Raw genomic sequence first — 26593 nt, 5'->3', positions numbered from 1 at the left:
CAAGGGCAGACAGGGTAGCACCAGGGGAGGCAGAGGTGGGAACGGGCTCCTGGGCAGGTTTGGTCTATCCCTGCTCCAGCCACAGCTAACTACATGAGGTTGCTGGGCCAGCCACGCGTGGGGGGTGTCTCCAAGAGCAGAGATCCCACAGCCTCTCTGAGACTGGCCCAGGCTTTCATCGCTCTCTGGGGGCAAGCACAGTCCCTAGGACCCACTGCCCCTTTCCCTTATGCAACTTGGGCCCCTCGGGTCACAGCCAGCCTTGGTTCAGAGTCCTCCTCCCACATGCTCCGCTCCATCACAGCCCCATGGAGATGGCCAGGCAGCCAGGCTGTGCTGCAGCTCAGCCAGCCCTGGGCTCGTGCTGGGGCTCTCCCAGCCTCGGCAACCACCAGTAGCCACGGGAAAAGGCCAGAGCGCCAAATGCGGCCGTGACCAGTCCTGCCCAGGACCCATGTGGAGGAAAGGAGGCAGCTAAGAGTGTCATCGTACAAAAAAACCCAAAAGAAAAGAAAAAATAATAAAAAAAGTTTTTTTTTTTATTGAGAGCAGCATGTAAAAACCCAACAAAAACCCAACCGTTCTTGGCTGCAGTACCCTCCGCTCAAGCAAACAAACTAACCCCAATCTAGGCTGCATTCCAGTAACAGAAATACTACAGTGCGGAGGAGGAGCCAGCACATGGGGACGGGAGAGGACAGGGGGGCTCTGCCCCCGGGGCGGGTGGGGGTCATACAAAAAACAAAGGCACGGGGTGATGGGAAGGGTGGCAGATGTCTCCTTCATAGGCCAGGCACTTTGTGGTCCCAGGGACGGGCCCGTGCCCCCACAGGGACACGGGCATGCCTGGCACAGACAGGCAAAGGGCTGGCCGGAGGGGGCCGATGGCTACCGTGCACGGCGAGCGGGGACGGAGGGGGCAGCTGCCAGAGGCCGGCCCGTGCTGGGCCCGGGGGAGCCCCACGGCGGCAGCCCAGGGGCTCGGGACCAGGCGGGCAGAGAATGAGAGGTGCCGGGTGCTGGCAGCGGGAGCTGGGGGGGAGAGGGACGGGGGCGCATGGGCTTGTGCTTCGAGTTCAGCCGCTGCTGGCGCCGAGCTGCTCCCGGCGCGGGGGGTCGTTGCTCAGCTGGGGGGGCTGGGAGCGCCCCGCACCCCTGCCCGCTCCCTCGCCTCCTTCCCCAGCGAGGGCCGGGCCGCTCAGGCCTTGCTGTCGGCCAAGTTGTCCCCGAGGGTGGTGGCGAGCTCGCCAAAGGAGGGCCGATCCTTGGGGCTGGGGGCCCAGCACCGCTGCATCAGCTTGGCCAGGCGCGGGGGGCAGCCCTCGGGTTGCGGCAGCTTCGTCTTGCCTGACTGCAGACCTGGAGGAAAGCGAAGGGCGCTTGAGAAGAGGCACGACACCCTCCACAGGATCTCCACACGGGGACCTCCCCAGCTGAACTGGCATTGTGGAATAAGGCGGGACAGGGCCCAGGCCAGCCCCTCTCCCCTGAAAAAAAAGGACAATGGGGAAGGCCCAAGGCGCCTCACACACCTGCCAGGACCTCATCGTCTGCCAGTGGGCTGTAGGGCATGTCCCCATTCATGAAGACTTCCCACATCAGCACCCCGAAGGACCACACATCCGACTTGGTGGAGAACTCGTCCTCCAGCACAGCCTCCGGCGGCATCCAGCGCAGCGGGATCCAGGCCTGGCGGAAGTGGTAATACTCGCTGTGGGCAGGACAGGCAGGCAGTGAGATCGGCGCCCTCCCGTCCAGCCTTGCCCCCGCGCCCGGCTCCCAACCGACCTGTTATAAACATCCTTGCTGAGGCTCAGGGCTGAGACCTTGACCTGCCGCTGTGCGCTGACCAGGCAGTTCCGCGCTGCCAAGTCGCGGTGCACGAACCTGCCGTTGGAGAGATGCTCCATACCCAGGGCTACCTGCGTACAGAGAGACACCTGCCCCCGCCAGAGAGATGTTGGCACTGGCTGCCCTCCTCTCGTTTCCCAGCCCCGCAGCATTGCCACAGCAACACCCTCACCTTGTGCTTGGTGCTGAGGGGCTGCGGCTTCAGAGACTCATCTTTGCTTTTGGAGATCCTCAGGAACTGCTTCAGGTCCCCCTGAGGAGAGACAGCGATTCCCCGCTGTGCTCAGCGACAGGAGTACCCCAAGGAGCGCTGCAGACCCCTTCATTGGAGGCCACAGCCCTTGATTGCAATTCCTGCTCCCCATCTTCAGGTCATGCAGTATCTTGTGTGTGCACCTCAAAGAGCTAAGATCAGGGGCTGATGAGGTTCTTCACACCCCACATGAATTTCTTTACAATAAACTCCAGGCCTTCCCCAGGAGATTTAAGCATTCACAGCAATAGTGTGGCATGGAATCCCATAGCGTTAACTTTGTAGCTGAGTCCCAGAAAGCAGCCAGTGTTAAGGAGGACAGGGAAGAGGAAGAAATGCACCCTGGGTCCTGCGAGAGATGCTCTTTCCCCACAAAACTCCTCTGTATGTGGGAAGCAGCAGTAAGCTCAGCCTGGCCTCTCCAGACCTTGCTTGTCCTGTGCTGCCAGCCTGGCCCACAGCATGGGCCATCCAACCCACCCTCCCAACTAGGGCTGTCCCGGGCCGGGCCCTTACCAGGTCCACGTACTCCAGCACCATGTAGTGTGGCTCTGCCTCGCGGCACAGCCCCAGCAGCCGCACCACGTTGGTGTGGTTCAGCTTGCCGAACATCTCGGCCTCACGCCGAAAGTCCAGCTGCAGCTGCTCATCCCTGGTCTGCAGGCTCTTCACCAGCACCAGCACCTCATCTTCACCATCCTCCACACCCTTTGCCTTGGCCAAGAAGACCTCGCCGAACTCCCCCCTGCCTGTGGGCAGAGGGCAGGACACGCGAGGACAGCACGTGTCAGGGGAGCACATGGCAGAGCAGCCTGAGCCCCGGCAAAGCCAGCGGCTCTGGGGCCCTCTGTCCTGCAGCAGGTCCCGTATTCCAACTAGGATGTGCTGGGGTTTCAGCTGCAGGGATGTTTTGCTGGCCAGAACGTGGTGGGGAGGGAAGGGGGGCAGAAGGAGCTGGCATACCAAGGGTAGTGATTGTCTGCAGGTTGGAGCGCGGGAAGTGCATCTTGTCTGTAGTGCTGTGCCGCTTGCTGGCTCCGGAGCTGCTCCCCAGGTTGGTCAAGGCCACTTCTTCTTGGATCTCATCTGCTGCCTGCCCGTTCTGCAGGAAAGCACCGCCTGCAAGGCAAGCACACGCGGCTACGGCATTCCAGCAGCTGTGCTGGGGATCTGTCCCTTTCAGAGAGCAGCCAGCCAGGGCTGATGCTCCACATGGTGTCCAAGCTTCAAGCAACCCAGCCTCTCCTGCAGTCCCAGGAAAGGTGGTGCCCTCCACACTGTCCAAGCTCTCTGCTTGCGAATGCCACAAGAAATGTCCCCGATACACACAGAATTCAGTGACCAGGACTAAAAGTTGCTGCCTGAAGAAAGCAGAGCACCTTGGGTCTTACAGCTGGATGGCACTGAGAAGATTTCTGTGTAGCGAACTAACCTCAGATTTGAGTGCTTAGGACTTACTGCTTAGGACAGATCAAGTACTAGGAAGTGCTGCTTTCCATGAGCAGAAGGCAGAAGTTGGAAGGCAAGGCCAGCCAAAGCACGGAGCAAAGGTGGCTGACACATGTGCAGCAACACCCTGCAGTACAGAACACCCTCCGTTTCAGCTACTTCAGCAGCCAGCACTGAGGAAAGTTGCCTGTGCAGAAAGGTTTGATCACCAAATTAAGACTCCATCCAGCAGGCTATCATTCCAACAGGAATTACAAAGCCCACGATTTCTGGCAAGGGATACTGTAGAGCTGCGTATCAGCCCTCTGGCACATCCTCAGTGGGTCTGGCCATGGTGGCAGGCACCATGACGGGCAGGCTTAGAATCAGAAAGATTGAGATGCAATGACTTAAAGAGCCTTGGCTATAGGCAACTGTCCTTGCTCGTGTGCTGGAGTAGTATTTGCAGAAGGTCATGGTGAAAACCACCACCTACCCTATAAATCAGGGCTTGATGCTACTTCCACTGGTCACTCTTTTCGTGCTAATTATGAGCAGCCTGGCACTTAAATGTGTTTGACCTGACACTGTCTGCAGTCATGATAGATGGCATCTCAAGACTACAAACTTGAAGCCAAGAGAAAACACGAGAAGACCACTGCAACTGTGCCAAGAAAACAGCAGAGGCTGCAGAGCGAGCACTGCGCTGCTGAGGGGTGGCACCAGGAATGGGCAAACTGAACACGGACTTCACTGTGTTTCACAGAGCTTAGATGAGACAGTCAATGATATTAGGACCCTTAATGGATCTCTTGGGTGTGCTGACATGAGCTGGTGGACAACGGGGACAGAACTGAGGCTGATCAAATTGCCTGAAGTGCCTTTGCGGGATCTCAGCAAAACCAGCAGCCCACCTGCTCAAAGGGGACGAACACAACACACTGCTCACATAGAAAGGGTGCTGCTGGCACGTGTTTGTGAAAGCAACCAGCTTCGCTGGGAGCAATGGCACAGAGCAACCATGACCAGCTGCAGAGGGACAGTGAGTGCCAGGAGATGCAGCCAGAGATGTAACACAACACGCAGAGAAAGCAACCTCTGCAGCAACGTGCTCAGTCCATGCCTGCCTGCTGGCTTTGGGGACAGGGGGCTGAAACAGTGGCACAGGACACAGCGTGGCCATGTCACTCTGCAAAACTACCTCCAAGTCTTGGGCGGGCCTCCCCATCTCAGAAAGACGATGAGGCAACCAGACATGTACCAGAATGATCAGAAAAATGGAAAAGTTGTCTCTTGTCATTTGAAAAATGATGCTAGAAAGGAAGCCCGAAATGCAAAGAGAAAGAGATGACATCTCTTTAGGCAACCTGCTGCTGTGAAACTGCTTGGGGGAGGATGCTGTAGGCGTTCAACGCTCATATGGGTTTCTGAGATAAAAGGGCAAGTTCACAGCAGAGTCCAGGCCACTCAGTGAAGTCTACCTGGTTTGGAAGAGCTGGCAGAGTGCGGTTATTTCATTACACTGCAATAGGGACATTGCCCTTCCCTTGGCAAAAGGCTCATGACACCACACATCAGTGCTGGAAGGCAGGAGCAATATTCCTGTCTTGGCACACAGGGACTGTCAGGGCAGGGGTTGGTACACAGGTTTTACACCAGCTTGCTGGGTATGCTTTCTCTGGCCATTTCTCACCCAAGAGAGGTCAAAACCAAGAGCAAAAGGCCTGAGGTGGGATAAGAAGGTGCCTCCTGCCCCCAGAAGCTCTCTGCTGGCCCCCGCCTCTGGATCAGGGACCACCAACAGGTAAGGCTCCGATCTTACCGTTCAGACACTCCATTTCGGGCTCTTCACCCTCCGGGTGCTTCTTCAGCCGCTTTGCTTTCCTCCGCTTCTTGCAGTAAAACATCAGTCCCAGCACGATGATGATGTAGGCAACGGCTGCCCCCACCGAAAGCCCGATGGTCTGGATCATCTTGTAGGGCGTGTGGCTGCCAGGTCCCTCGTCGTCCTCCATCGTTGGCTTGTCTGGGGGGGAACAGAGGGCACCAAACCCCTCAGGGTGTGCAGTGATGGCCAAAACCATCAGGAATTTGCCATCAGGGAAGGAAAATCCCCGCTGCTGTGCTGGCCGCCTGGTCCATCCATACAGGTATGACCCACGACATCCAGGACTGCATCCCAACAGGGATGGATGGCACCATGCCTGGGCCAACAGCAGAGATACCCGGGATGCCGAGAAGGCTGCATGCCGACGTGAGCACCTCCCTTACCTACGACGTAGAGGAAGGCCTCACGATGCTTGATGTTGCAGCTGTTGCCAGCAATGCACGTGTATTTTCCCGAGTCCTCGGTGGTGACATCGTAAATGACCAGGGAGCCGTTGGGCATGATCTGAATCCTGCCAACCACACAAAGCCCTTTGCAAGCGTGAGAGGGCAGACACAAGCTTGGGACCCCTGCAGCCCCACCACCCTGGGTTTACATCCTCCCCCAACCGCAGGCTGCACCTTAGTGCTGCGGCTCTTGGGCCAAGATGGGTGGGCCCAAGGAGCGCTGCAGCGCAGCGTGAACCCACTTGTGCTTTGGGACACAAGCTGCATACCTGGGCAAGAGCTTGCCAGGGTCCAAAATCTTGTCCTTCCCTTTCCATTGGATATGCGGCATGGGGTCACCCTCTGCCTGGCACTGGAACATGGCTGTGTGCCCCTGGTACACCGTCGTGGGCTCCGGCTCTAGCTTGAAGGTGACGTAAACTGAAGGCAGAGAGGTCAGCATGAGCCCACGGGACGGCACTGAGCCCACACAGGGGAGCGGGGCCAGCACCAGCACATGCGCACGGCCCCTTGGGCAACATGCAAAGGCACCGACAAACTGGATATTCCATGCCATGGGGCAGGGCCGGGTGTCAGGACAGACACCTCTCTCTCCCTCCACGCTGATGTTCCACCCAGACGTCCCAGCTGCCAGGGCAGCAGAGCAGCCAACCCTATCCGCCTGCCCTGAGCCCTCACCTGCTACCACGAGCTGCACGGTGGCTCGGATCTCGCCCTGAGGGCTGTTGGAGGCGATGCACGTGTAGTTCCCAGAGTCGCTCCGGCTCACCTTGTGGAAGGACAAGATTCCAGCGTTGTGGCTGACGTGGGACGGCAGGCTGCTCCCATCTACAGGGCGGCAAGAAGAGGGATGCAGCAGTCATGCATGTGGCGCTAAGCTGTGTGCCAGCTCCCCAGCTGCCATAGTACTGCTGTTTCACCCCTGCCAGAGGCAGGCAAAGCTCTGGTGACCCACGCTGGAGATGGACATGTCCCATCTGAGTCTCCTTCACCTGTTTTAGTCCACTGGATAGTGGGCTTTTCACGGCCAGTAGCTGAGCAGCTCACTGTAACTTCCTTATCGAACTCCATGCACTGCAGTGGCTGGGGTGGAGGGGTAAACTTCAGCTTCTCTGCAAGAGACACAGGTGCCATGAGGCCTCCTGGCACCAAACCTGGGGACATTACACCCTGTCCCCTGCCAGACGAGACAGCCCCCAGCAGCATACCTAGCACGTGCACCCGTGCATATCCCTCGATGCTGCCCGCCGGTGTGCTGCTCACGCACTTGTACATTGTCCCATCGTACACCTCCACGTTGTTGATGCGCAGCGTCCCGTTCTCGGAGATCTCAAAGCGTGAGTCCTACCCCAAAAGGAGGGAGGGGGGTAGAAACACCATTGTCACCTGCCCTGGGCTCATCGATGCCTCTCTCAGGCTTTGCTTTGCCATGTCCCACAGGGGCACAGCCAAGAGCTACTTGGAGAGCTAATGCAGGCTGCTCCACTTCTTTCCTCCCCAAAAAGCACCGGGTGACCCAAAAAGCAGGAGGATGGGGACCGTGCCAGAAGGACGGGGACAGTGCCAGAAGGACAGCCAAGGCACAGATAATGGGATGATGCCAGGCCCAAGAGCAGGGTGAGAAATAGCAGTGGGGGCGGAAGAGGGAGCCAAACAGCTGCTTGAAGAAGTGCCCAGGAGCAACGGGGACTCATCCCACCACCTCACCTCAGAGATGGAGACGCCGTTGCGGTACCAGGTGACAGTGGGTTTCAGGGAGGCCTTGCTGAGGCAGTGCAGGTATCCCGGCTTGCTCTCCTCCAGCTGGCTGTCCTTGGGCATCTCCACCCACTTGGGCACCGCTGGGCACAGGGAAGAGGGTGTTACATGGGGCCACTTGCCACCCCTCCAGCCAGCACCGACATGGCCCGGCCTGGTGCCTCCAGGCACCCGGGAGGTAACACACTGGCCCTCAATGGACCACTCCAACTCCCTCTCCAGCCCCTTGCCCTGCTCCCAGCCCTTCTCCAAAAGCTGCCTACTGGCCACGGTGATGCTCAGCTCCTGTTTCTTCTCTCCAGCCTTGTTGGCAGCATGGCATGTGTAGGTCCCTGCATCCGTCTCAGTGATACTAGTGAAGACGAGCTGCTCCGCCTCTTGGTACACTCTGCCAGTGGTGGGAACCTGCTTCTGGTCCCGTTCCCACCAGACCTGAGGTGGGGGTACGCCCCAGGGGGCCACGCAGGCCACACGATGCTCTTGGTTGGCCGTGAACACCTTCGGGGAGAAGGGCGCCATGTCTTCAATCTCTGAGAGGAGCAACAAACAGTGGGGCTCAAAGAGGGCAGGAGCATGTGGCTGCCCACCCTGGTATCTCCGTCCCCAAAGGAGACACCAGTCAAGGAAGGGCATGCACAAGTATCTTTGCAACTTCATCCAGGCAGAAAGAATGAGCCACTCCACAGACAGACCAACTGTTTTTCTCTGTACCAACCCTCTGCCTTAAGGGGGGCAAAGCGACTGTGCAAGCCCAAGACCCACTGCCCACCCTACTGCTAGCCCCAGGGCCTCACCTGCCAGCCGTAGAGTCGCCTCCAGGACAGATGGTTTCCCCCTCTGCCCACGGCCAACACACTTGTAGACCCCAGTGCTGCGAGCTCTCACCTGGGGGATCAGCAGTGAGCCATTGGCAAATATGATGGTCCTGGGCATGCAGGGAGAGACAGGGCTCGGTTGGGCACCTTGGCAGGACGTGCGACAGAGCTGCAGCCCTGCAATGTCCTGTACAAGCCCATGGAGTGAGTGGGGAGACCTTTGTGCCAAGCCTGGGGTGGGGAGTAGCATGTGGGGACAAGGAGATGATGGGATGCATGCTCTGTGGAGAAGATAAGCTAAGAGAAGTGTCTTCCCTGGAGCAGAGCGGGCTTTTCTGGAAAGATACACCCCAAAATGGGCCAGCTCCAAGAGCCAACACAAGGGAAAGAGGGCACAAGGTGGCGCCCAGGAGCTGCCAGGCCATTGGTCACCTCGAGCCCAGATGGCACCACTAAACTTGCACAGTCTGTCTTGGTGACATCTTGTCACTGGCAGTCACCCTGCCCACCCATCTAAGAGACATCCCTAGCTGTGTGGATAACAACATGTGGGCAACCTGGGGTGCAAGATGTCCCTGGCTGCGGGAATCACCTTGGGGGCATGGACACCTAGGGCTGGGAACTGTCTCTAGCTCCAGAGATCACCATGGGCAGGCATCTGGAGCTGCAAAACAGTCAAAGGCTCAGGGATTGCTGGCTGGGTATCTGAGGCTGGGAGGTGTCCCTGGCCCTGGGGATCACCACGTCTGGGCATCTGGAGTTGGGAGGTGTCTGACTCTGGGAATTGCCCTAGTGAGTATGCAGGGCTACCCACTGGGGAGATGTCCCTGCCTCCACAGATCATCACATGCAGACATCGGAGGCCGGGAGACGTGCCCAGCTCTGGGGATCATCACGTGCAGGTCCGATAGCCCTTCACGTTATTAGAGAAGAGTCCATTTTCCAAGTTGTGCACAGATGAAAGCCACATACAAGCACCAAGGCCTTGCTCTCTCCATGCCAGTTGAGCTGAGAAAGCCTGCACTTGGGTGAGTCTTTGACCTCTCTCTGTCACTTCAGGGCCGTTGCTTCTCCTCCCACACTACCAGGGCCACTACCTGGACTTGTTGGTGATAGGGGTGTCTTCAAAGAGCCACTCTTGTGTGGGAGGAGGCACAGCCGTAAATTGGCAGTCAAACATGGCTTCTTCATTCTTGGTCACAATGAGGTCCTGTGGGATGATCACTGGCTGGGGGAAGCTCTCATCTGCAATGGTGGAGAATGCAGCAGTGTGAGGAGATTAGCAGGGGGAAAAGCAAAGAGGAGCTGGAGTGCCTTGCAAGGACACCCATCCCCTTCCAGGGATCCCCTGGGCTCATGGCAAACAGGTCCAATCCTGCCACCTGGCCACAAATCCCTTTGTCCAGGCCTGGATACTGCCCTAAGGCCAACGATCCCCCTCCAGCGGCAGCCCAGGACTTGCCTCCAAAGGCCAGCAAGGTGTCTCACCCTACAAGGCATCACAGCAACAACGGTATTACCCAAACTACGTTACCTGGAGGCATCTACAGCCTCCAGGGTCCAAACCTAGTTAAAGGAGCGAGGACCCAAAGACAACAACACAAACCAGCTCCAGAAGGATGCGGAGACAAATTAACACTGATAGACAGGAGCAAATTTGAACCGAAGCAGTGAGTCTCACCTGTCTCCAGCAAGGTTTCTCAAGCAGGAAGTTGCACCAGCCTGACATAGCCCACAGTAGCAAAGGGGAGGCTCTCAGTTGGGTAGTAAATCAGTCAAAACGCAGACCAGGAGCCACTCACCAATGATATTAAGCGTGAAGTTGTCGCGGCTGCATATGAACCCAATGGCGCTGCGGGCACAGCAGTAGTAGAGCCCGTTGTCATTGGGGTTGGCGCTGTGGAGGGTCAGCGTCCGCTCCTTGTTGCTGATGGCATAGGTGTCATGGTCATCGGAGATGGGGGTGCCGTCCCGGAACCACTGCCACGTGGGGCTACAAAAGGGATGCAAGAGAGTGACTGGGCCGCAGGGCTCACCAGGGATCATGTGTTCAGAGGACACAACCCGGAGATGGCCCCTTTCCCTGGCTCTGCGTCCCCGGTACGCACACAAAGCCATGAGACATGCAGCCAAGGAGATGGCACATGATCGGAAAGCAACGGAGAGTGACCGCAGCACACGAAGCAGCTCAGCGACCGGCCTGCGAGAGCCCGTCCTTACTGTGCTCCTTGCTACGCGGCTCCAAGGAAGCCGTTTGCCTTCTCCCCAGGTGCTCAGCCACAGTCTCAATCCTGCCTTTCGCCTTCCCTAGACTTTACTGCGTCCTCATAGGAAAGAGAAGGAGAGAGAGAGAGAAAGAAGAGGGGGAAGAGCGCGCAGCAAAGGCGCAGGGGAGCCCTGGCGAGACCCGCTCCTCAGGAGGCAACCCTTACCGTGGGTGGCCGTCGATGTGACACCGCAGCACCACCGTGGAGGAGGGCTGGATCTCGGCTGCGCTGGCCGGCTGTCTCAGCAGCACGCTGCCCGTCTCCAGCCCTGCGGGGTCAAAGGAAGATCACCATGGCTCGCTCTCCGTACAGCCTGGTCACATCCAGAGCAGGCAGCACAGGAACAGGATAGCTCAGAGACATGCAAGCCCCGCAACCAGCACCAGCCCATGGCACAGAGCAAAGGGACACCCACCCTGCCCTGCATGGCTGCTCCTCAAGGGATGAGCTGTGCTCTAAAGAGGTCTGGAATGCTGAGAACATACTTAGCGTGGCAAAATCTTCACATATATGGGTCCAATACTGTCTAACATCTTCACCTGGATGACCTGGAGGAAGGGTCAGGGCGCACCCTCAGCAAGGTTACTGAAGATGCAAAATTCGGAGGAGCAGCTGATACCCCTGAGGGCTGTGCTGCTGTTCAGAGGGACCTGATGAGGCTGGAGAGACGGGTAGAGAAGAACCTCAGGAGGTTCAATAATAAGAAGCACAGGTACTATGCCTAGGGAGGAATAACCCCAAGCACGTGTTCAGGACACCACTGCAAATACTCTGCACTCTTTACAGTCTCCCTCCAGATACTTACAGATACTTTTTTATCTTTTTTGCATTCTCCCTTCAGAGACTTATACGCATTGATAAGACCCCTCCTCAGCCTTCTCCAGTCTGAACAGACCCGGCTCACTCAGCTTTTCCTCATATGAGAGATGGTACAGCCCCTTCATCACCTTAGAATCTGTTTGCTGGACTTGCTCCAGGTCCCTCTTGTATTGGGGAGCCCAGAGCTGGACACGGCACTGCAGAGGTGGCGTCACCAGGGCTGAGTAGAGAGCAAGGATCGTGTCCTTCTACCTGGCAATGCTCTTCCTAATGTAGCCCAGCATACCACTGGTCTCCTTTGCCACAAGGACACTTACTGCTGGCTCGTGCTGAACTTGTCCACAAGGTCTCCCAGCATTTTCTCTGCAGAGCTGCTTTCCAGCAGGTTGCTCCCAGCCTGGACTGGTTCATGGGAATAATTATCCCTAGGTGCAGGATCTGGCACTTGCCTCTGCTGAACTTCATGAGGTTCCTCTCTGCCCATCTCTCTAGCCTGACCAGGTCCCTGTGACTGGCAGCTCAGCCTCTGGAATATCAGCCACCCACTGGTCCCTGTGCTGTATCATCAGCAAACTTTCTGAGGGTGCGCTATGTCCCTTCATCCAGGTCACGGTGGAATAAGTGGAGCAGGACTGGAGTCAGTATTGGCCCCTGGGGGCCACCCTGCTAATTACTGGCTTCCAGCCTGATTTTTGCCACTGATCATGGAGCTCTGCCATTCAGTCAGTTTTCAATCTGACAGCCTCCAGGACACCGGCACATAATAAGGCCCTAGAGAGCACAATGGATGTGGGAGCTGCAAATGCCTCCCGTAGTCCTTGCTACCCCGTCTTTAACTGGCCACCACCCCCTTGGCAAACCCACAGCAACAGCCTGCTCTTGGCAGCCCTCACCCCAAACTCACACTTGATATTGAAGGATGCGTTGGCCGTGCGGACTTCCTCCCCGGTGAGCACATTCCTTGCCACGCACTGGAAGTCCCCTGCGTCCCGGTGCCGGTCGATGGCAATGAATTGGAGGTTGCTGCCTTCTTTGAAGCGCTGCTCTGTGTCCTGGATGGGCAGCCCATTCTGCAGCCACTCGAAGGCCACATTTGCCGGCTCAGCCACCTCGCAGCGGAGGATGGCGCTGCGGCCGTGCAGGGCGTCCTGGGAATACGGCTCCTTGGTGAAAAGGATCCTCGCCTGGGTGCCCACCGCTGCAGGGAAGAGTAGAGCAGCTTAGACACGGCGAGAGGAGGGTAGGTGACCCCACGCCACTTGCAAGGTGACAACTGCTGTCACCGGAGCAGGGCGGCCCCCAGCAGAGCAGCCGGTGCCGCGCGAGGCATTTCCCAGCACGGCCGCTGCGGCGCTCCGCAAGCGCGTTCCCAAATGCAGCTGCCGCCTGGCCGGCCGCGCAGGCGCCCGGCTCTGGTTACCAGCTGGCAGCAGAGGGGGAAGCAGACAAAGGGCAATTCCGCACACACGCATCTCTCCCGGATCCTGTTCCCGGCGCTGCGCTTTCCTGGGGAAAGGGGCCAAGGCAGGCAGATGTCAAGCATCTCTGAGACAATATATCACGGCGGCGAGCAAGAAAGCAGGAGAAACCGTGCACTCCCACCGCCGCAAGGAGAGGGGCTTCGGGAAGGGATTGTCTGGACAAGTTACACGAGCGAGATCCAACCCAGCTCCCAGAGAAGCTCCTTTCCAGGGGCTCAGTCCTCATGCAAAAGCCTGGTAAAACGTCCCAGTTCAAAAGCACCTCTCCAACTGCAAAGTAGCAGTCCTGTTGCAAAGGAGATGCTGTGAGCAGACCTCTGTATCACTGCATTTCAGAAAGCCTCGGGAGCCCTTTCCATGCTGGAAAACCTCTGGAAAGCAGCACAAGAGCCAAGCAAAGCCTGTCTGCGCCGCAGCCACTCGCAGACATCCCAGCATCAGTGCGGACTGTGGGTTGCAATTCCCATTTTCAGGCATCCCAAGGCAGCCTCTGGGAAACAAACAGCAAGAAACTGGGGGCTCACAGGGACAGACAGTGTAAGATAACACACCAGAATCCAGGACATGGCATTCCTTGCAGCCTGGCTTTTCAACATCGACTTCCAGTTGTGCCACTGATCCCAGCATGCATGAAAGGTACCCGGGGGCTGTCCCCGCTGCAGCCTCCGGCTCCTCACGGACCCAGCTCCCTGTGCTCCCAGGATCATCAAGCCCAACAAGGTTCCCACCACCAGCACCCCTCAAAGAGGTACGAGCTGCCCATCAGTCCACAATAGTTGCCTGATAACCCCCTTGAGCAGCACGTGCATCCCAAGGCAACACGGCCGGTGGGAACACACGCTCTTCCATGTTCACACACCCATTCAGCTCCCAGCACATCCCATCCATCCCACCAAGAGCACTGGAAGGGCAGCGACTGCCGGCTCATGCACAAATACAAGGTCCCAGGTTCAACAGCACAATGGCCCTGGGGTGTCCTGAGCTGGACTCAGGACAAAACAGGCAGCTGAGATGGCCACCAAGAGCAAAGCGGAATGGGATCGGCTACAGCACGCCACACGGAGCCCCAGGCACCCACCCGGTCCATCTCCAGAGAGATGCTTCAGGGTACTGAGGTCTGTACACACGTGGTGCAAAACCCGCACAAGAAGGCAGCACGCACCAGGAAAGCCTGGGAGCAGCACGGATCGACTGTCCTCTCAGCGCCTTGGCACCCCAAAAACGTCATGACCTGTTGGTCATGCCTGTGGTGCATCTAAATCTTTAGATGTGAACCACTGACCAAGTCGAGGACTAGGATGGGATCCAGCTGCACCCAGGCTCCTCTCGGGAGGAGTTCGGAAGGCAAGAGGGTCCCCTCACAACCGTGTGACTCAACAGGAGGGTCCCCCTGACACTTTCAGCTCACCCTGTCCTCCACACAGTCAATGACTGGGTGAACCTGGCCATCAAACCTCGTTAAATCATCGCCTATTCATGACTGAACTCTGTGGAGTCACTATCTGACCTCAGTAAAATATTGCTGCTTCTCTCTTGGGAGTGAAGGGCAGCACTACTTGCTCACAGGCGCTTGGTGCCGGTGTGCTACAAGCGCTGGCAGTGCCACCACCCACAGACCACCACATCCAGGAGGAGGCGGTCGCCGCTCCGAGGCGCGGGGACACAGCCGAGGCTTGCCACAAACTCCCTGAGGCATGCAGGGACTTCACAGGGTGGCAGGAAACACCGGGCTCCAGCGCGCTTGTTTGAAACAGCAGGAGCTCTTTATACCTTCATCCTCCATCCCAAGGACATGGACACAGGTGAGCCCAAGGGAAATTCCAGCAATGAAAATTCTCGTGATCGGAAAAGCCAAGGAAAACCAGGGCAAGAACGTGCCAAAGTGGAATAAGAACCAGAAACATGTGCTTTGGGCATGCAGGGTGCCACAGACACATCAGCTGCCTGTGCTGGAAACCACCACTCCCATCACCATCAGATCTGATGGTGTGTTAGGAAGGGGGCAAGACCTGTAGCAGCTGGATGTGGTCCAGGCATTTGAGGGCAGAAGAGAGCAGCAGTCAGGTGTTGGAGCCAGCTCCATGCAGTGCTTTAAAACCACAACATTAAGACCAAGTATTTGGAGCCAGAGGAGAAACTCCATTTTCCTGTAAAAGTCAAGGAGCCTGGCTGCAAAAGCTGACTGGAGACAGATATCACCCAAGGAGCATGTGGTTACACCAGACCTCGGGGGAAAACCTGCATGGAGGCAGCAGACACCGCTGACTTCAGAACACTGTGCAGGGATGGGAGGTCGGCTATGCTCATCCCTGCCACCAAGCTTCACTCCTAGTGACACGGCTGGTCCGGCCCGGCCGGCGTGAAGCAGCTCTGCTGAGCGCGCACACCAGCAAGCACCGGCGCTCTGCACGTGTGCGACACAAACCTCCCCTAGCTGGGAATAAATAAATAAGTAAACAAATAAATAACCTCGGCACGCGATCAGGCCCAACCAACACGGGTTCACGAAAGGCACGTCCTGCCTGACCAACCTCATCTCCTTCTACGAGCAGGGATGAGGGTCACAGTGGATGAGGGAAAGGCTGTGGATGTGGTCTGCTTAGACTTCAGTCAGGCCTTTAACACGGTCTCCCACTGCCTTCTCCCAGAGAAGCTGGCAGCTCGTGGCTTAGGCAGGGGTACCCTTTGCTGGGTGAAAAGCTGGCTGGATGGCCAGGCCCAGAGAGTGGTGGGGAATGGAGTTAAATCCAGCTGGTGACTGGTCACAAGTGCTATTCCCCAGGGGTCAGTGTTGGGGACCGTCTCTTTAATGTCTTTATCGATGATCTGGATGAGGGGATTGAGTGAACCCTTGGCAAATTTGCAGATGACACCAAGCTGGGAGGAAGAGTTGATCTTCTTGAGGGTAGGAAGGCTCTGCAGAGGGATCTGAACAGGCTGGATTGATGGGCTGAGACCAAATGTATGAGGTTCAACAAGGCCAAGTTCAACAAGGTCCTGCACTTGGATCACAACAACCCCATGCAGTGCTACAGGCTTGGGGCAGAGCGGCTGGAGAGCTGCACAGCAGAAAAGGATCTGGGGGTGTTGGTGGACAGCCGGCTGAGCGTGAGCCAGCAGTGTGCCCAGGTAGCCAAGAAGGCCAACAGCCTCCCGGTGAGTATCAGCAACAGTGTGGCCAGCAGGACCAGGGCAGTGATGGTTCCCCTGTGCTCCGTGCTGGTGAGGCTGCACCTCGAATCCTGCATTCAGATTTGGGCCCCTCACTACAAGACAGACATTGAGGTGCTGGAGCGTGTCCAAAGAAGGGCAACGAGGCTGGTGAAGGGGCTGGAGCACAGATCTTACGAGGAGGGCTGAGGGAGCTGAGGTTATTTACTGTGGAGAAGAGGAGGCTCAGGGGAGACCTTATCGCTCTCTAGCAGGTTGTGGTCAGTCAGGGGTCGATCTCTTCTCCAGAATAACTACCCATATGCAAGAGAAAATGGCCTCAAGTTGCACCAGAGGAGGTTCAGATTAGATATTAGGAAAAATTTCTACATGGAAAGAGTAGTCAAGCATTGGAACAGGCTGCCCAGGGAAGTGGTGGAGCCACCGTACCTGGAAGTGTTCAAGAAACCTGTAGATGAGGCACCTAGGGACACGGTTTAACAGGCATGGTGTTGACTCAGTTGTCTTTTCCAGCCATAGTGATTCTATGTTCCCGGCCCAAATTCATTGCAACTGTAGCTGCTGAAAGCTTCTCTGAAAAGTTTCAGCATGATCAGACGAACCCAGCGCGCTTGAGAACATCCAGGGGAGTTCACTCAAGAGATGCCTCACTGAAATACAAAAGGCTCCTGTGGAGGCAGCTGATGGAAGTTAAGGGCCTCATGTAACGAGGCCATAAAGCCAAGTGGCCCATGGCCCTGCGGGTGTAACTCCCCCATGCATAGGGCAAAATGTCTGCAGAGAGGGGACAGACAAGAGCAGGAGCCCGCAGGTCAGACCGTGCTGACATCAGGGCTCTGACAGCAGTGACACTGTAACCTGCAGGCACCCAGGTCTCCCTTCCCATGTTGCTTGTCCAAAGACATCCCTGGGGAAGGCAGCCTGGACAGAGAAGCCTCTGGCTGCTGCAGGGCTCCAGGTCCTGGCTGCAGCTCCAGGCCCCAAGGGCGACCGGGGCTGCCTCTCCCGCAGCTGCCGAGAGGGCTGCCGAGAGCAAGGGAAGAGGAAAGGATCCGTTTCCTTTTTTACCCAGGAGAGCAGAGATTACCGATCTCTTGAGCAGCAGCAGCAGATGCAAGGCTGTCCGCGAGCCGCCCGCAAGCGAACGAGGAATCAGAGGCACGTGAAGAGCCACTGGGAGAGAACTTTCTGAGAGCTTAGGGCTCGCGGGCTTGGCAAGCCCTTGAGGGGGCTGCCGGAGCTCGTGGCTCAGTGCTGCTCTGCAGCCAGCTGCCTTGCTGCTCCGTGCGCTCATTTCCAGGGACAACACAGCAAAGGCAGCTTGGGCTTGGCCAGGCGCCCTGTGCCCGAAACAGCAAGTGATCGGAGGAGCTGCAGCTCAGCTGCAGCACTCGGGGCAGCAAAACAGCCAAACCCATCTCGAGCCCGTGCCCAAATGGTTTTTGTCCTCCTCCACTTCTCATCTTCCAGCCAGAGGCCTGCAGCACCCATGTGGAGACCAAGCTCCTCTGCAGCTCCCTAAACTTCCAGGTCCCCTTTGCAGCACCCAAGCGGCCACGAGCAGCTTGTAGCACCCATGCAGAGTGCTTTCCCAAGGAGAGGAGACCAGGAACAAGGCTGTGGGAGAGGTGGAAGGCCCGTCTCTTCTCGCAACAGAAGTGGGGCCAGGAAGGCACCGGCAAGGGTTCGACAGCTCCCCAGGGCACTCGAACAGTCGAGGCCTGGCCCCAGGCCCATAGGGATTACGTGACTCTCTCACTGCTCTCCACCAAGCAAACACGTTGTGGCACCTGGTGCAGCTCACTGCTGAGTCCCAACAAAGCGAGATGGCACCAAAATCTCGGCACGGGGGACCAAGGAGCTCACGCACAGGGTCCCAGGGCCCAAAGGGGCGCAACAGGGGATGGCAGCGAGGTGCAGTTACAGCTCCTTTCTGCAGGGTTGTGGGGCACTCCTGTCCCACCCACTCATGAACATTGCTCAAGCACGCAGCCAGGAGCGAGGGGCATGGGCGAGTGTCCTCATCAGGCTCCCAGGGAACCTGCACAGACCTCCCATTCACAGCCTGCACGGGCCATGTGTTTCCTGGCACAGCTCGCTACAAAAGTGCTCCTATAAATGGGGACTTTTGGCACGCTGGAAGAGGGAACGCCACCCAGGTCAGCTTTGCCTCTCGTGCAAGGTAACGCTTCGCGAGCCCAGGGCCAGCACGCTCGCTCGCGCCGGCCGAAACCATAGAGAAAAAGGAAAAAGCAAGAAGGGAGCAACCCCCTCCCTGCCCGGGGGGTGAGTCGCCAGCACCGCGAGCGCGCCCGCTGCGCGCGCAGCCTCTCCCGCCGCTTCGCAGACGCTACGGAAGCGGCGGCCGAGCCAAACGCCCACGGAGATTTGCATCTCCGAATGCTTTCCAGCCAGCGCATTCCTCTACGCGAGGGGTCCCAGCTGAGAAGGCCTCGCAGAGGCGCAATAAAGCGCTCGCTCCCGCTGGGCCAGATGGAAACAGTTTGGGGCAGGCGAGGAGCTCTGCGCGCAGCAGGTCCGGGCTGCGCCGGCAGCCCAACATCTGGAAGCTCTTTGGGCGCTCATGGCGTTGGCCTTTTCAAACGGCGTCGCGGCCAGCGCTAGTCAAAGCAGAAACAAAACCTTGCTCTGCGCCCAGGGGGAGAAAAAAATAAGTAATTCTCTTCCTCAGCGCAACTTGCTGGATGCAAAACGTTTCCAAGGGAAGCATCCAGACAGACAACGCTTCCAGGTGGGAGAGGTGGCAGAGGAGAAGGAGACCTGGATAAAAGCAGACCCTGAGGCATCGCCATCCCAGAGGCATCTGCTCAGCCCACAGCACTCGGCTGCTCAGCCCAGGTCCCCGGGGGGAATCACAAGGTTGGTCCCCATTTGAGTCACCTTCAGGCCCGGCTATGGGGGCAAGATCACACGCGCACCAGGCCCCAACAGCCCGAGACACTGGGTGCTCCAGCAGAGCAGACACAAGCTCAGAAGCATCTCAGCTGCAAGTCACTGCCAAGGGACGGAAGCCATAGGGCACCTCTCTGCAACAGCCTCTGGGGGCTTTTAAACACCAGTTTGCTACCAGTTTTCTCAGTGACTGCTGAGAAGCCAATGTAGCCCTCCAAAACAAGATTCTGGGGGAAAGGAGGGGGAAAGGCCGTGGCTCTCAGCCGCTCTCAGCCTCCCGCGGAGCACGCGGAGACGCTACGACCCTCCCTGGCTGCCCCTGCCCGCTGCGGCGCGGGGCAGCGGGGACACCAAATCTCTGTGCAGTGGCTGCCAGGAACCAGAGCAAAGCCCACGGGGGGCTGAGGCCGCAGCGCAGTCACGGGAGCGGACAGGGAACACGCGCTGCAGCAGAAACAACCCAGGTCAGCCCAGGCAGAGTCGCAGTGTGGGGACAGGAGGGTTTGGGGATGCCAGGACGGCCAGGCCACCCCCGCATTGAGCTTGCTGGCGGGGACCCCGCTTTCCACTGCGAATACAGCCAGGGGACACCTCCAAGTCCAGGGAAATCCCTCCACAGAGGAGGACGGGGACAAAGCCCTGGGCATGACCCAGAGCAGCAATCAGCCAATACCCCCACCATAGGCCTGAGCTGGGGAGACAGCGAAGCGTTAGCCGGAAACCTCCTAATTAAACTCATTTATTCACAGTGCTCTCGTCTGCTCGGGATGCTGCACCACCTGGGAATGTTAATTGCCACTGTGGGGCAGGGAGGCCTAATTGGCCATGGGTTATTTTACAGATCAGCCTCCAACAACACAGCAGAGATACTGGCCACTGTGCTGGGCAGCCCCTCTCCGTGAGCGGGGGCACTGGTGGTGTCGGCACGTTGGGAGCCCCGCTGTCCCCCAACACCTCCGTACCCTCCTCCAGCGCAGTGGGAACGAGGACAGAGACCAGGAACTGCCAGTGGCTCCTCAAGCCGGGGCTGCCGAACCAGAACAACTGGCCTCGGCCCCACCAGCAGCCAGCGCCGGTCCCGGGAGCCGGCCCAGGACCGTGAGCGGGAAGAGCAGGGGCAGCAGCAGCAGCAGCTCCCTGCAGAGGAGGTGCCAACACGAGCTCCCAACCCCAGCACCCCTGCCCAGCACCTTCCCAGCTCTGCTGGCAGATGCTGGGTTACAGGGACCTCACAGGCCACCCATGAGGTTGCCTCCAGCCCCACAAGGGCCACAAGGAACCATGAATCCGGGCACAGATGCCCTTGGGAAGCTCCTATGCACAGGGAAGCAGATGGAGAGGTGATTTATCTCCCCAGCCCTGTGCTGAAATAAATATTTTGAATCTTAATCCAAATCACAGAAGGATATTTACAGCTCAGGTTCCCCGAGTCATCTGCCTCTTAAGGCTCGTCAGGAAGATCCAGCTGGCCAAGCTCTCTGGACAGCAGGAACAGGCCACCAACAGCCAATGTCCAGAAGGGGCCACGGGCAGATCGAGCTGAATGTCCCTGTGTGCACGGGGGAAATCCTGCAGTCTCCCTCCCCACGGAGCAAGGCCAGAGCCGCAGCCTGGCGCCCCGGCCGTGGCAGGGGTCCAGCCTGGGGCGAGCCAGCTGCTGGAGCATCCTGCTTCACCACCCGGGCTGCTGCAGGTTGGACCTGTTTGCTCCCAAGGGAAGAGGCTTCCAAGAAAGACGTTCCCAAACACATCACACCCTGGCTTTTCCTAGTGGCCCTGCAAGCAAAAAAAATCATCACCCTGTGCATCTAGCAGCAGTGGGGACAAGCAGAGCAGCTGGAAAGCATCCCAAATAGTCCTGGCTGTACAGGGAACTTGCTTCCCAGAGACTCTCTGCTAGCTCAGCACCATCCTTTGCAAGCGTTTCAGGGATGCTCGTCTATGCGGATGGGACCATGTGTCACCGTGACCTGCTCCTGGCTAAAAAGCAAAACCTGGAGCTCTCCCAAACTGCTCCCTACACGGCTGCACCTTTTGCCTTGCTCCTTCCCTCTCTGTCACTGGGAAGCTGCAGCCCAGCCCTGTTTCACTGCCCCTTCTCGGTATGCAGGGGGTTCGGGCAGGGCAGGAAAAGCCTTGTTTATTTTCATTACAGCTCCTTATGCATCTATATTAAAAGCCACAAAAAATAGGAATGCGGGCAGAGAAGCTAATATTTCCTTTGCTCATGCAATATTAATTAAAAGGCAGCTTTGCTGTGCAGCAGTGCTCCATTACCTCTCCTCTAAAAACAGGGAGAAGGCATCAGTGGGAAGAATATGCAAGCAGGGCACTCTGGAGTGCTATTACCAATCGATGACTACGAAAGACACTCGCTCCAGCCAGGGCTAATGCCAAGCGACAAATTAAAGCACAGTCCAGTTAGAATGGACTGGCAGAAATAGAAACTCGTACTAACCAAGTCTCCTTGAGAAGTGAGCGCTTCTTCCTGGGGCAGCAGCACAGCCGAGCACATGCAGGGAGAAAGCGACTACGGAATCACAGATTCTCGGCAGACGGTCGTGGATCCGCTAGTGGGAAGAGCGCTGGGACATCCCGCAGAGCCAGCGAAGCACAAAAAGCCCCGGGAAGGGACGCCTGCAGCCAGCTCCCGCGCGCTGTGCCGAGGTGTGCACGGGCGCTTGGACTAGGTACGCAGCGGACTGCTACCCACAGCAGGGTAGGGACACGGTCACGGCGTGAGGGAGCCACCGCGACGCTGACGTGCACCCGCATCCGTGTCCTCGTGCTGGCCCTGCTCCAGGATGTGTGGCTTGGTTTTGATTTTTCCACAGATGAGTGAAAGAAGTTGCATTCCCCAAGTCTCCGCGGCCTCCCAGAGGCACCTCAGCTACCTGCTCCACAGCACTCCTAGGCTCTCTCCAGTAGCTCCAGATCCCTCTTGTCCTGAGGAGCCCAGCACTGGATACAGCACTCACCAGGGCAGGATCACCTCCCTCGACCTGCTGCCAATGCTCCTCCTAACGCAGCGCAGGAGACCGCTGGCCTTCCTGGCCACAGGGACACACTGCTGGCCCATGGGCCTTGGGCAATCCAGAGGCTTTTGCAATGGGTCCCTCTCCCAGGGACCCGCAGAGGTACCCAAAGGATCCCTGCACCGCAGCACGGATTGTTTCCCGCATCCGCAAGTGGCACAGGAGAGCCAGACACAGACACTGCTCCCCACACAGCACCCAGTGGGGTCAGTGGCTTTTATCATCTCTTACCTCATCCTTGTTGGGGAAAACACACCAGGAACAGAGCCTTTCCTTCCTCCCCGGGCACCTGGGCCCAGACCAGAGCCGCACGCCGTGCTGACAGCAACACAGGCACTTGCAAGCCAGAGCATGTCCTGCCTTTAGCCATTTGGAAAGTCGCTGTGTGTTGTGCAGTCAAAGGGCTTCTTTGTGTTCCCAAAGAGGCCAATGTGCAACCCTAACGAGGAAAGCCTTTATGGCCACTCAATAATATTGCTAAGAGCCAGACCCAGGAATCCCAACAGCAGGATATACCTCGTCCCGCAGCATCGGCACAGGAGAGATGCAGCTGTGAAGCTGTTACCCTTGGGAGACCCTCTGCAAACTTCTCTCACTTGAGCCAGATGCCCGAGACACCCTGAGGAAGCCTGTGCACATCCCAGGCCCCAAATGCCAGAACTCTGCTCCATTCAAACCAGTCCTCAATCTGCCAGGCCACCAGCGACCCCCTGGTGCAAGGGGACAGGGAGTTCACAGGTACATGTGGGCATTTTGCCCTGGCAAGCCCCGCACGGACTCTTCCTAAGGAAAACTAGCTAGGATTGGTCTTTCCTGCTCCTTGGGATGCCTGGGCACCTCAGCATCCATTTGCTTGCTATCAACAGGAATGCTTGAGGCAGCAGCCCGGGCGCTGCTGGGACATCACCTAACACTTCTGAAGGATTTAAACAAGTTTTTGAGACGAGTCCTTGTAGAACAACTTCGCAGAGGGCCAAAAGCAGTGTAGAGAGAGATGGATTTTAGAAAGCAGAGCGAATCAAAGGAGCAGCCCCGGGCAGTAAAAGCATACGGAGAACAGTGAAAGCACCAACCCTCCAACATTCCCGACATGCTCCGAGTCGAGCAGGCTCGGCGAGGCCCGGCCCGCGCTCCGCATCGCGGAGGAGCAGACCCGGCTCTCAGACACTCGCGAGCCGCTCCGGAGTCTCCTCTGACCCTTCCCCTTGCTGGGAGAGCACGGATCAGTTACCCTTCCGAGGGAAGGGGAGCGCTCCACTCCGTGCGCAGACAGAAATGCTGCCCTGGAAAAAAGCTAGGCTTAGTTTAAGACTAGGAATACTGTACGGCTCTGGCCTTTTAAGCTCAGGAAAAACATTTTTGCATTAAATTAAAAAAAAAAAATAGCTGGCACACGGAGTGAGGGCCGGAGCTGGAGCAGCAGTCAATGAAAAGCACATGCGCTGCAGGCCGGGCTGCCAACACAAATTGATGCTTCGAAACAAAGACCACTTGTGTTTGGTTTGAGGATCTTCCCCAGCTACTCGGAGAGGGCCATGTGGATTAAAAGGAGATACAGGTAAGTGCCCGCCAACAGCTCGGGGCTGCCAACGATTTCCCCAGAAGGGAGGAACAACCTGACATGGAGACCTTAACCCACCGCAGCAGCTCAGATTTGTCCCGGTCCCGCTATCGCACAGCAAAGCGAGCGGAGCTGGCAGGGAATCAGGGACAATCTGCAGGTACGAAGGAACAGTCTGGTGGGAGCCGGACAGAAATTGCAACAGCTCCTGTCACAACACAAGCCTGAGGCTGTGTGGGGCCCGAGTGATGGTAGGACACTGCTCCCTCGTACAGCACCCAAGCTAAGTGATGCTGGGATCTGCTGGCCCAGGCAGCAGGCAAGAGTGGGCAGAGATGAACGGAGAGCTGAGACCTCACCAGCTCAGCCACCATCCCAGCAGGTTCCAGGTTAAACCACCCAATTAGAAGGATCTCTGCTTGCTTTCCTAAACAGCAGCTTTGGCATTCGGAAGTGAGCGCACAGCTCCTAAAGAGGCCATGCCAGGGTGACCCACCTTGCTCACGCTCCCTCTGACCACACACCTCAAAGGTGAGACGCACAACGTACCTGGGCAGCCAGGAGCTCACGGGGAGGTCAGAAAGAGCCCTGCAAACCCCCACGCCGTGGCACGGCTCAGGGAAAAGACCCTCTTCCTGCAGGCAGCTACGCAAAGGGCCGGAAACCCTGCAGCCTGAGACCTCTCCCAGAGCACAAACCTCCACCCTTGCGAAGGGTCGGCGCTCGCGTGTCTCGGGCATCCCGTCGGCCTCCTCCGAGCCCACCGCCGGCACTCGTGCGGGCCGGCCTAGCCCGTCGCTCTGCGGCGGGACAATGGCACGTCCTCGGCTCCCGGGGGAGCCCGCGAACGCCGCGGCGCGGCGGCGCTCACAAAGAGCAGGCTTGTACCTGAAAGCGTCCGCTGCTAAATGAGCATTTGTTCCCACTTACCAAATCTCGAAAGCGGTGGAAAACACCCACTGCTAACGTGAAATATTTTGCATTCCAGAACCGAGAACTATGCTTGAAAACGTTCAGAGAGGAAAGAGTGTTTATTCACTGGAGAGAGGTGTAGGTCCGGTTATTTACTTAGGCCCACGTGTACTTGCTAGAAGACAGCTTTGATCTTTGCAGCTCAAATAGCAGATGAATTGCAAGGAAGGGAAGAAAAATATTAGTGTAAAGTTCTCCTAGTAAATACCTGTGCTGAGGCCTTGGGATCTCGAGACTGTCTGAAGAGTCTCATCACTCACACCCAAACCGGCCCAGGCGTTCCTGCCCGAAAGCCAGGCTCTTCTCTCTAGTCTCCCTTCCTGCCTTTTTCCCATCCTTCCTCTTGGGCTCCACGGCCTTTCCACAAAGGACCATCTGCCCCCCTGGTGGGTCAACATGGCCCAGCCTTTAGTCAAAGGAAGAAAGTGAGACACGCTCACCCAAGTAATGCATGGCCCTCACCTGCCTGGTGCCTTAGGAGGGTTTTGTTGGATGGGGAGGATTCATGTTCTGATTGGCAAGAGACACAACTAAACACAGCTGCTCATCAAGGTCTAAACATCTACCCATCTGCCTTTAGCAGATGCTCTTGTTTCACAACAATGAAGACACCGGAGCCCATCCTTAAAGAAGGGTGAACATGACGTCTCCATACCCCAGTGCCAGTCTTCAGTGGCCCAGGAGATGGTGGACCCACTCCAAAGAGGACCCCAAGGTTTGGGACATAAGGACGGGGCTGACTTGTGACCGCTTTGCCCCCAAATGGCCCAGAAACGCACCAAGTAGCACAGCCCTTCAGCCACCATGGGAACGCTTGCGCAGATAGATGATCCCAGTGATTTTCCTGGCTGATGAGAACTCCAAGCTGCTGGGAAACAGATGTTAGCTGCAGCTCGGAGAGCAAAAGTCACTCAAGTTGCAGCTCTGGAGATTTATTTCAGAGCCTCAAAAACCAAGAGAAACTCCCGGTTCCCATCCAATAGGGGTATATCCTCCATGCAATATCCCTGCTCCTTTAGGGAGGGCCTTGCTCCGGAGCGCTGCTCCGGGGGAAGCTCAGGCACGCACAGTTTGACACTGGCCGCGGAGGCCCTTTCAGAAACAAAACCAGAGCCTGGGGTTTTCTTGGCTTTGAAGAAGAGTCGATTCAGCAAATACTTCCTCCACCAGCGCTTCGACCGCACGCTCCGGCGGAGGGCGGCCCACGTCGCACCCACTGCAGTGTCATCCATGGCTGCAAAGCGCCGCTGGAACGGCCGCCCGGGAGCCCGCGGCGCGGCCACAAGGCGCTCCGGCAACTCCTACGTGGCAACGAGGAGCCCCCCGAACGGGGCTGAGGTCGCAGCCCCGGCCTCGTCCCCAAGCGGCCCCTGCGGCTGAGCAGGGGGGTCCCTCACGACCACCGAGCAGGCCGAGCTCGCGCTGCCCCTTTGGAAGCGACTTTCCCGGCATCCCGCCACGACAGCGCCGGTTCCCAGCGCGGCGTCCACGCTCGGGACGCGACGCCCGTGACTTCCAAGCGTGCGCCAGGCTCCGGACGCGCGAGGGGCAGCACGGGGACCCCCCGCCGCCAGCCAGGCGCCTCCGCTGCCTTTTATCTGCCCGGCTCTGGATTCTGCCGGCGCACGGGGAAAAACAAGGAAAGGGGGGACGGGACGGGACGGGACGGGACGGGACGGGACGAGCCCGCGCGGGGATGCTCGCGGCTGCAGCGGGAGCGGCGCCGCCGGCCGCCGCCTTCCCGCCCCCGACTCCGCTCACCTGGGGCCGGGGCTGCGGGCGGAGAGCGGCCGCCGCCTCCCTCCCGCCGCGCGGAATTTCGTTTGAAAAACAGGGATTTGGGTAAAAACGAGGGGAGGAGGGGAGGGCGCGGGGCAGCCGCGGAAAGCCCGTCCCGCACTCACCGAGGAGCAGGAGCGCCCCGAGCGCCGCCAT

General features: G+C 58.0%; 1 protein-coding gene across 1 annotated transcript; it reads right to left on the bottom strand.

Moving 5' to 3' along the window:
• Positions 1-1055: 1055 nt before the first annotated feature.
• On the bottom strand, positions 1056-26593 carry PTK7 (protein tyrosine kinase 7 (inactive)). The gene is made up of 20 exons (XM_088531272.1): positions 26563-26593; positions 12430-12723; positions 10872-10974; positions 10242-10432; positions 9537-9684; positions 8419-8549; positions 7888-8154; positions 7574-7707; positions 7075-7210; positions 6859-6978; positions 6545-6694; positions 6136-6286; positions 5804-5931; positions 5355-5558; positions 3068-3223; positions 2621-2853; positions 2024-2104; positions 1789-1940; positions 1533-1711; positions 1056-1359 (listed from the first exon to the last, which is right to left on the bottom strand). The coding sequence occupies exons 1-20, from the start codon at positions 26591-26593 to the stop codon at positions 1199-1201; spliced, it is 3150 nt and encodes a 1049-aa protein (XP_088387398.1). The 3' UTR covers positions 1056-1198.

The sequence above is a fragment of the Tinamus guttatus genome, unplaced genomic scaffold (assembly GCF_059628265.1).
Source record: "Tinamus guttatus ecotype Peru unplaced genomic scaffold, ASM5962826v1 Tinamus_guttatus_pri_ptg000403l, whole genome shotgun sequence".
In the NCBI taxonomy this organism is placed as follows: Eukaryota; Metazoa; Chordata; class Aves; order Tinamiformes; family Tinamidae; genus Tinamus; species Tinamus guttatus.
This window is presented reverse-complemented; position numbering and strand designations above follow the sequence as displayed.

Coding starts and splice junctions, on each gene's coding strand:
- PTK7 (XM_088531272.1), bottom strand. CDS start 26,593: ATGGCGGCGCTCGGGGCGCTCCTGCTCCTCG. Junction 12,724..26,562: donor CGGGGCGCTCCTGCTCCTCG/GTGAGTGCGGGA, acceptor TCTTCCCTGCAG/CGGTGGGCACCCAGGCGAGG. Junction 10,433..10,871: donor CACATCGACGGCCACCCACG/GTAAGGGTTGCC, acceptor TCCCTTTTGTAG/CCCCACGTGGCAGTGGTTCC.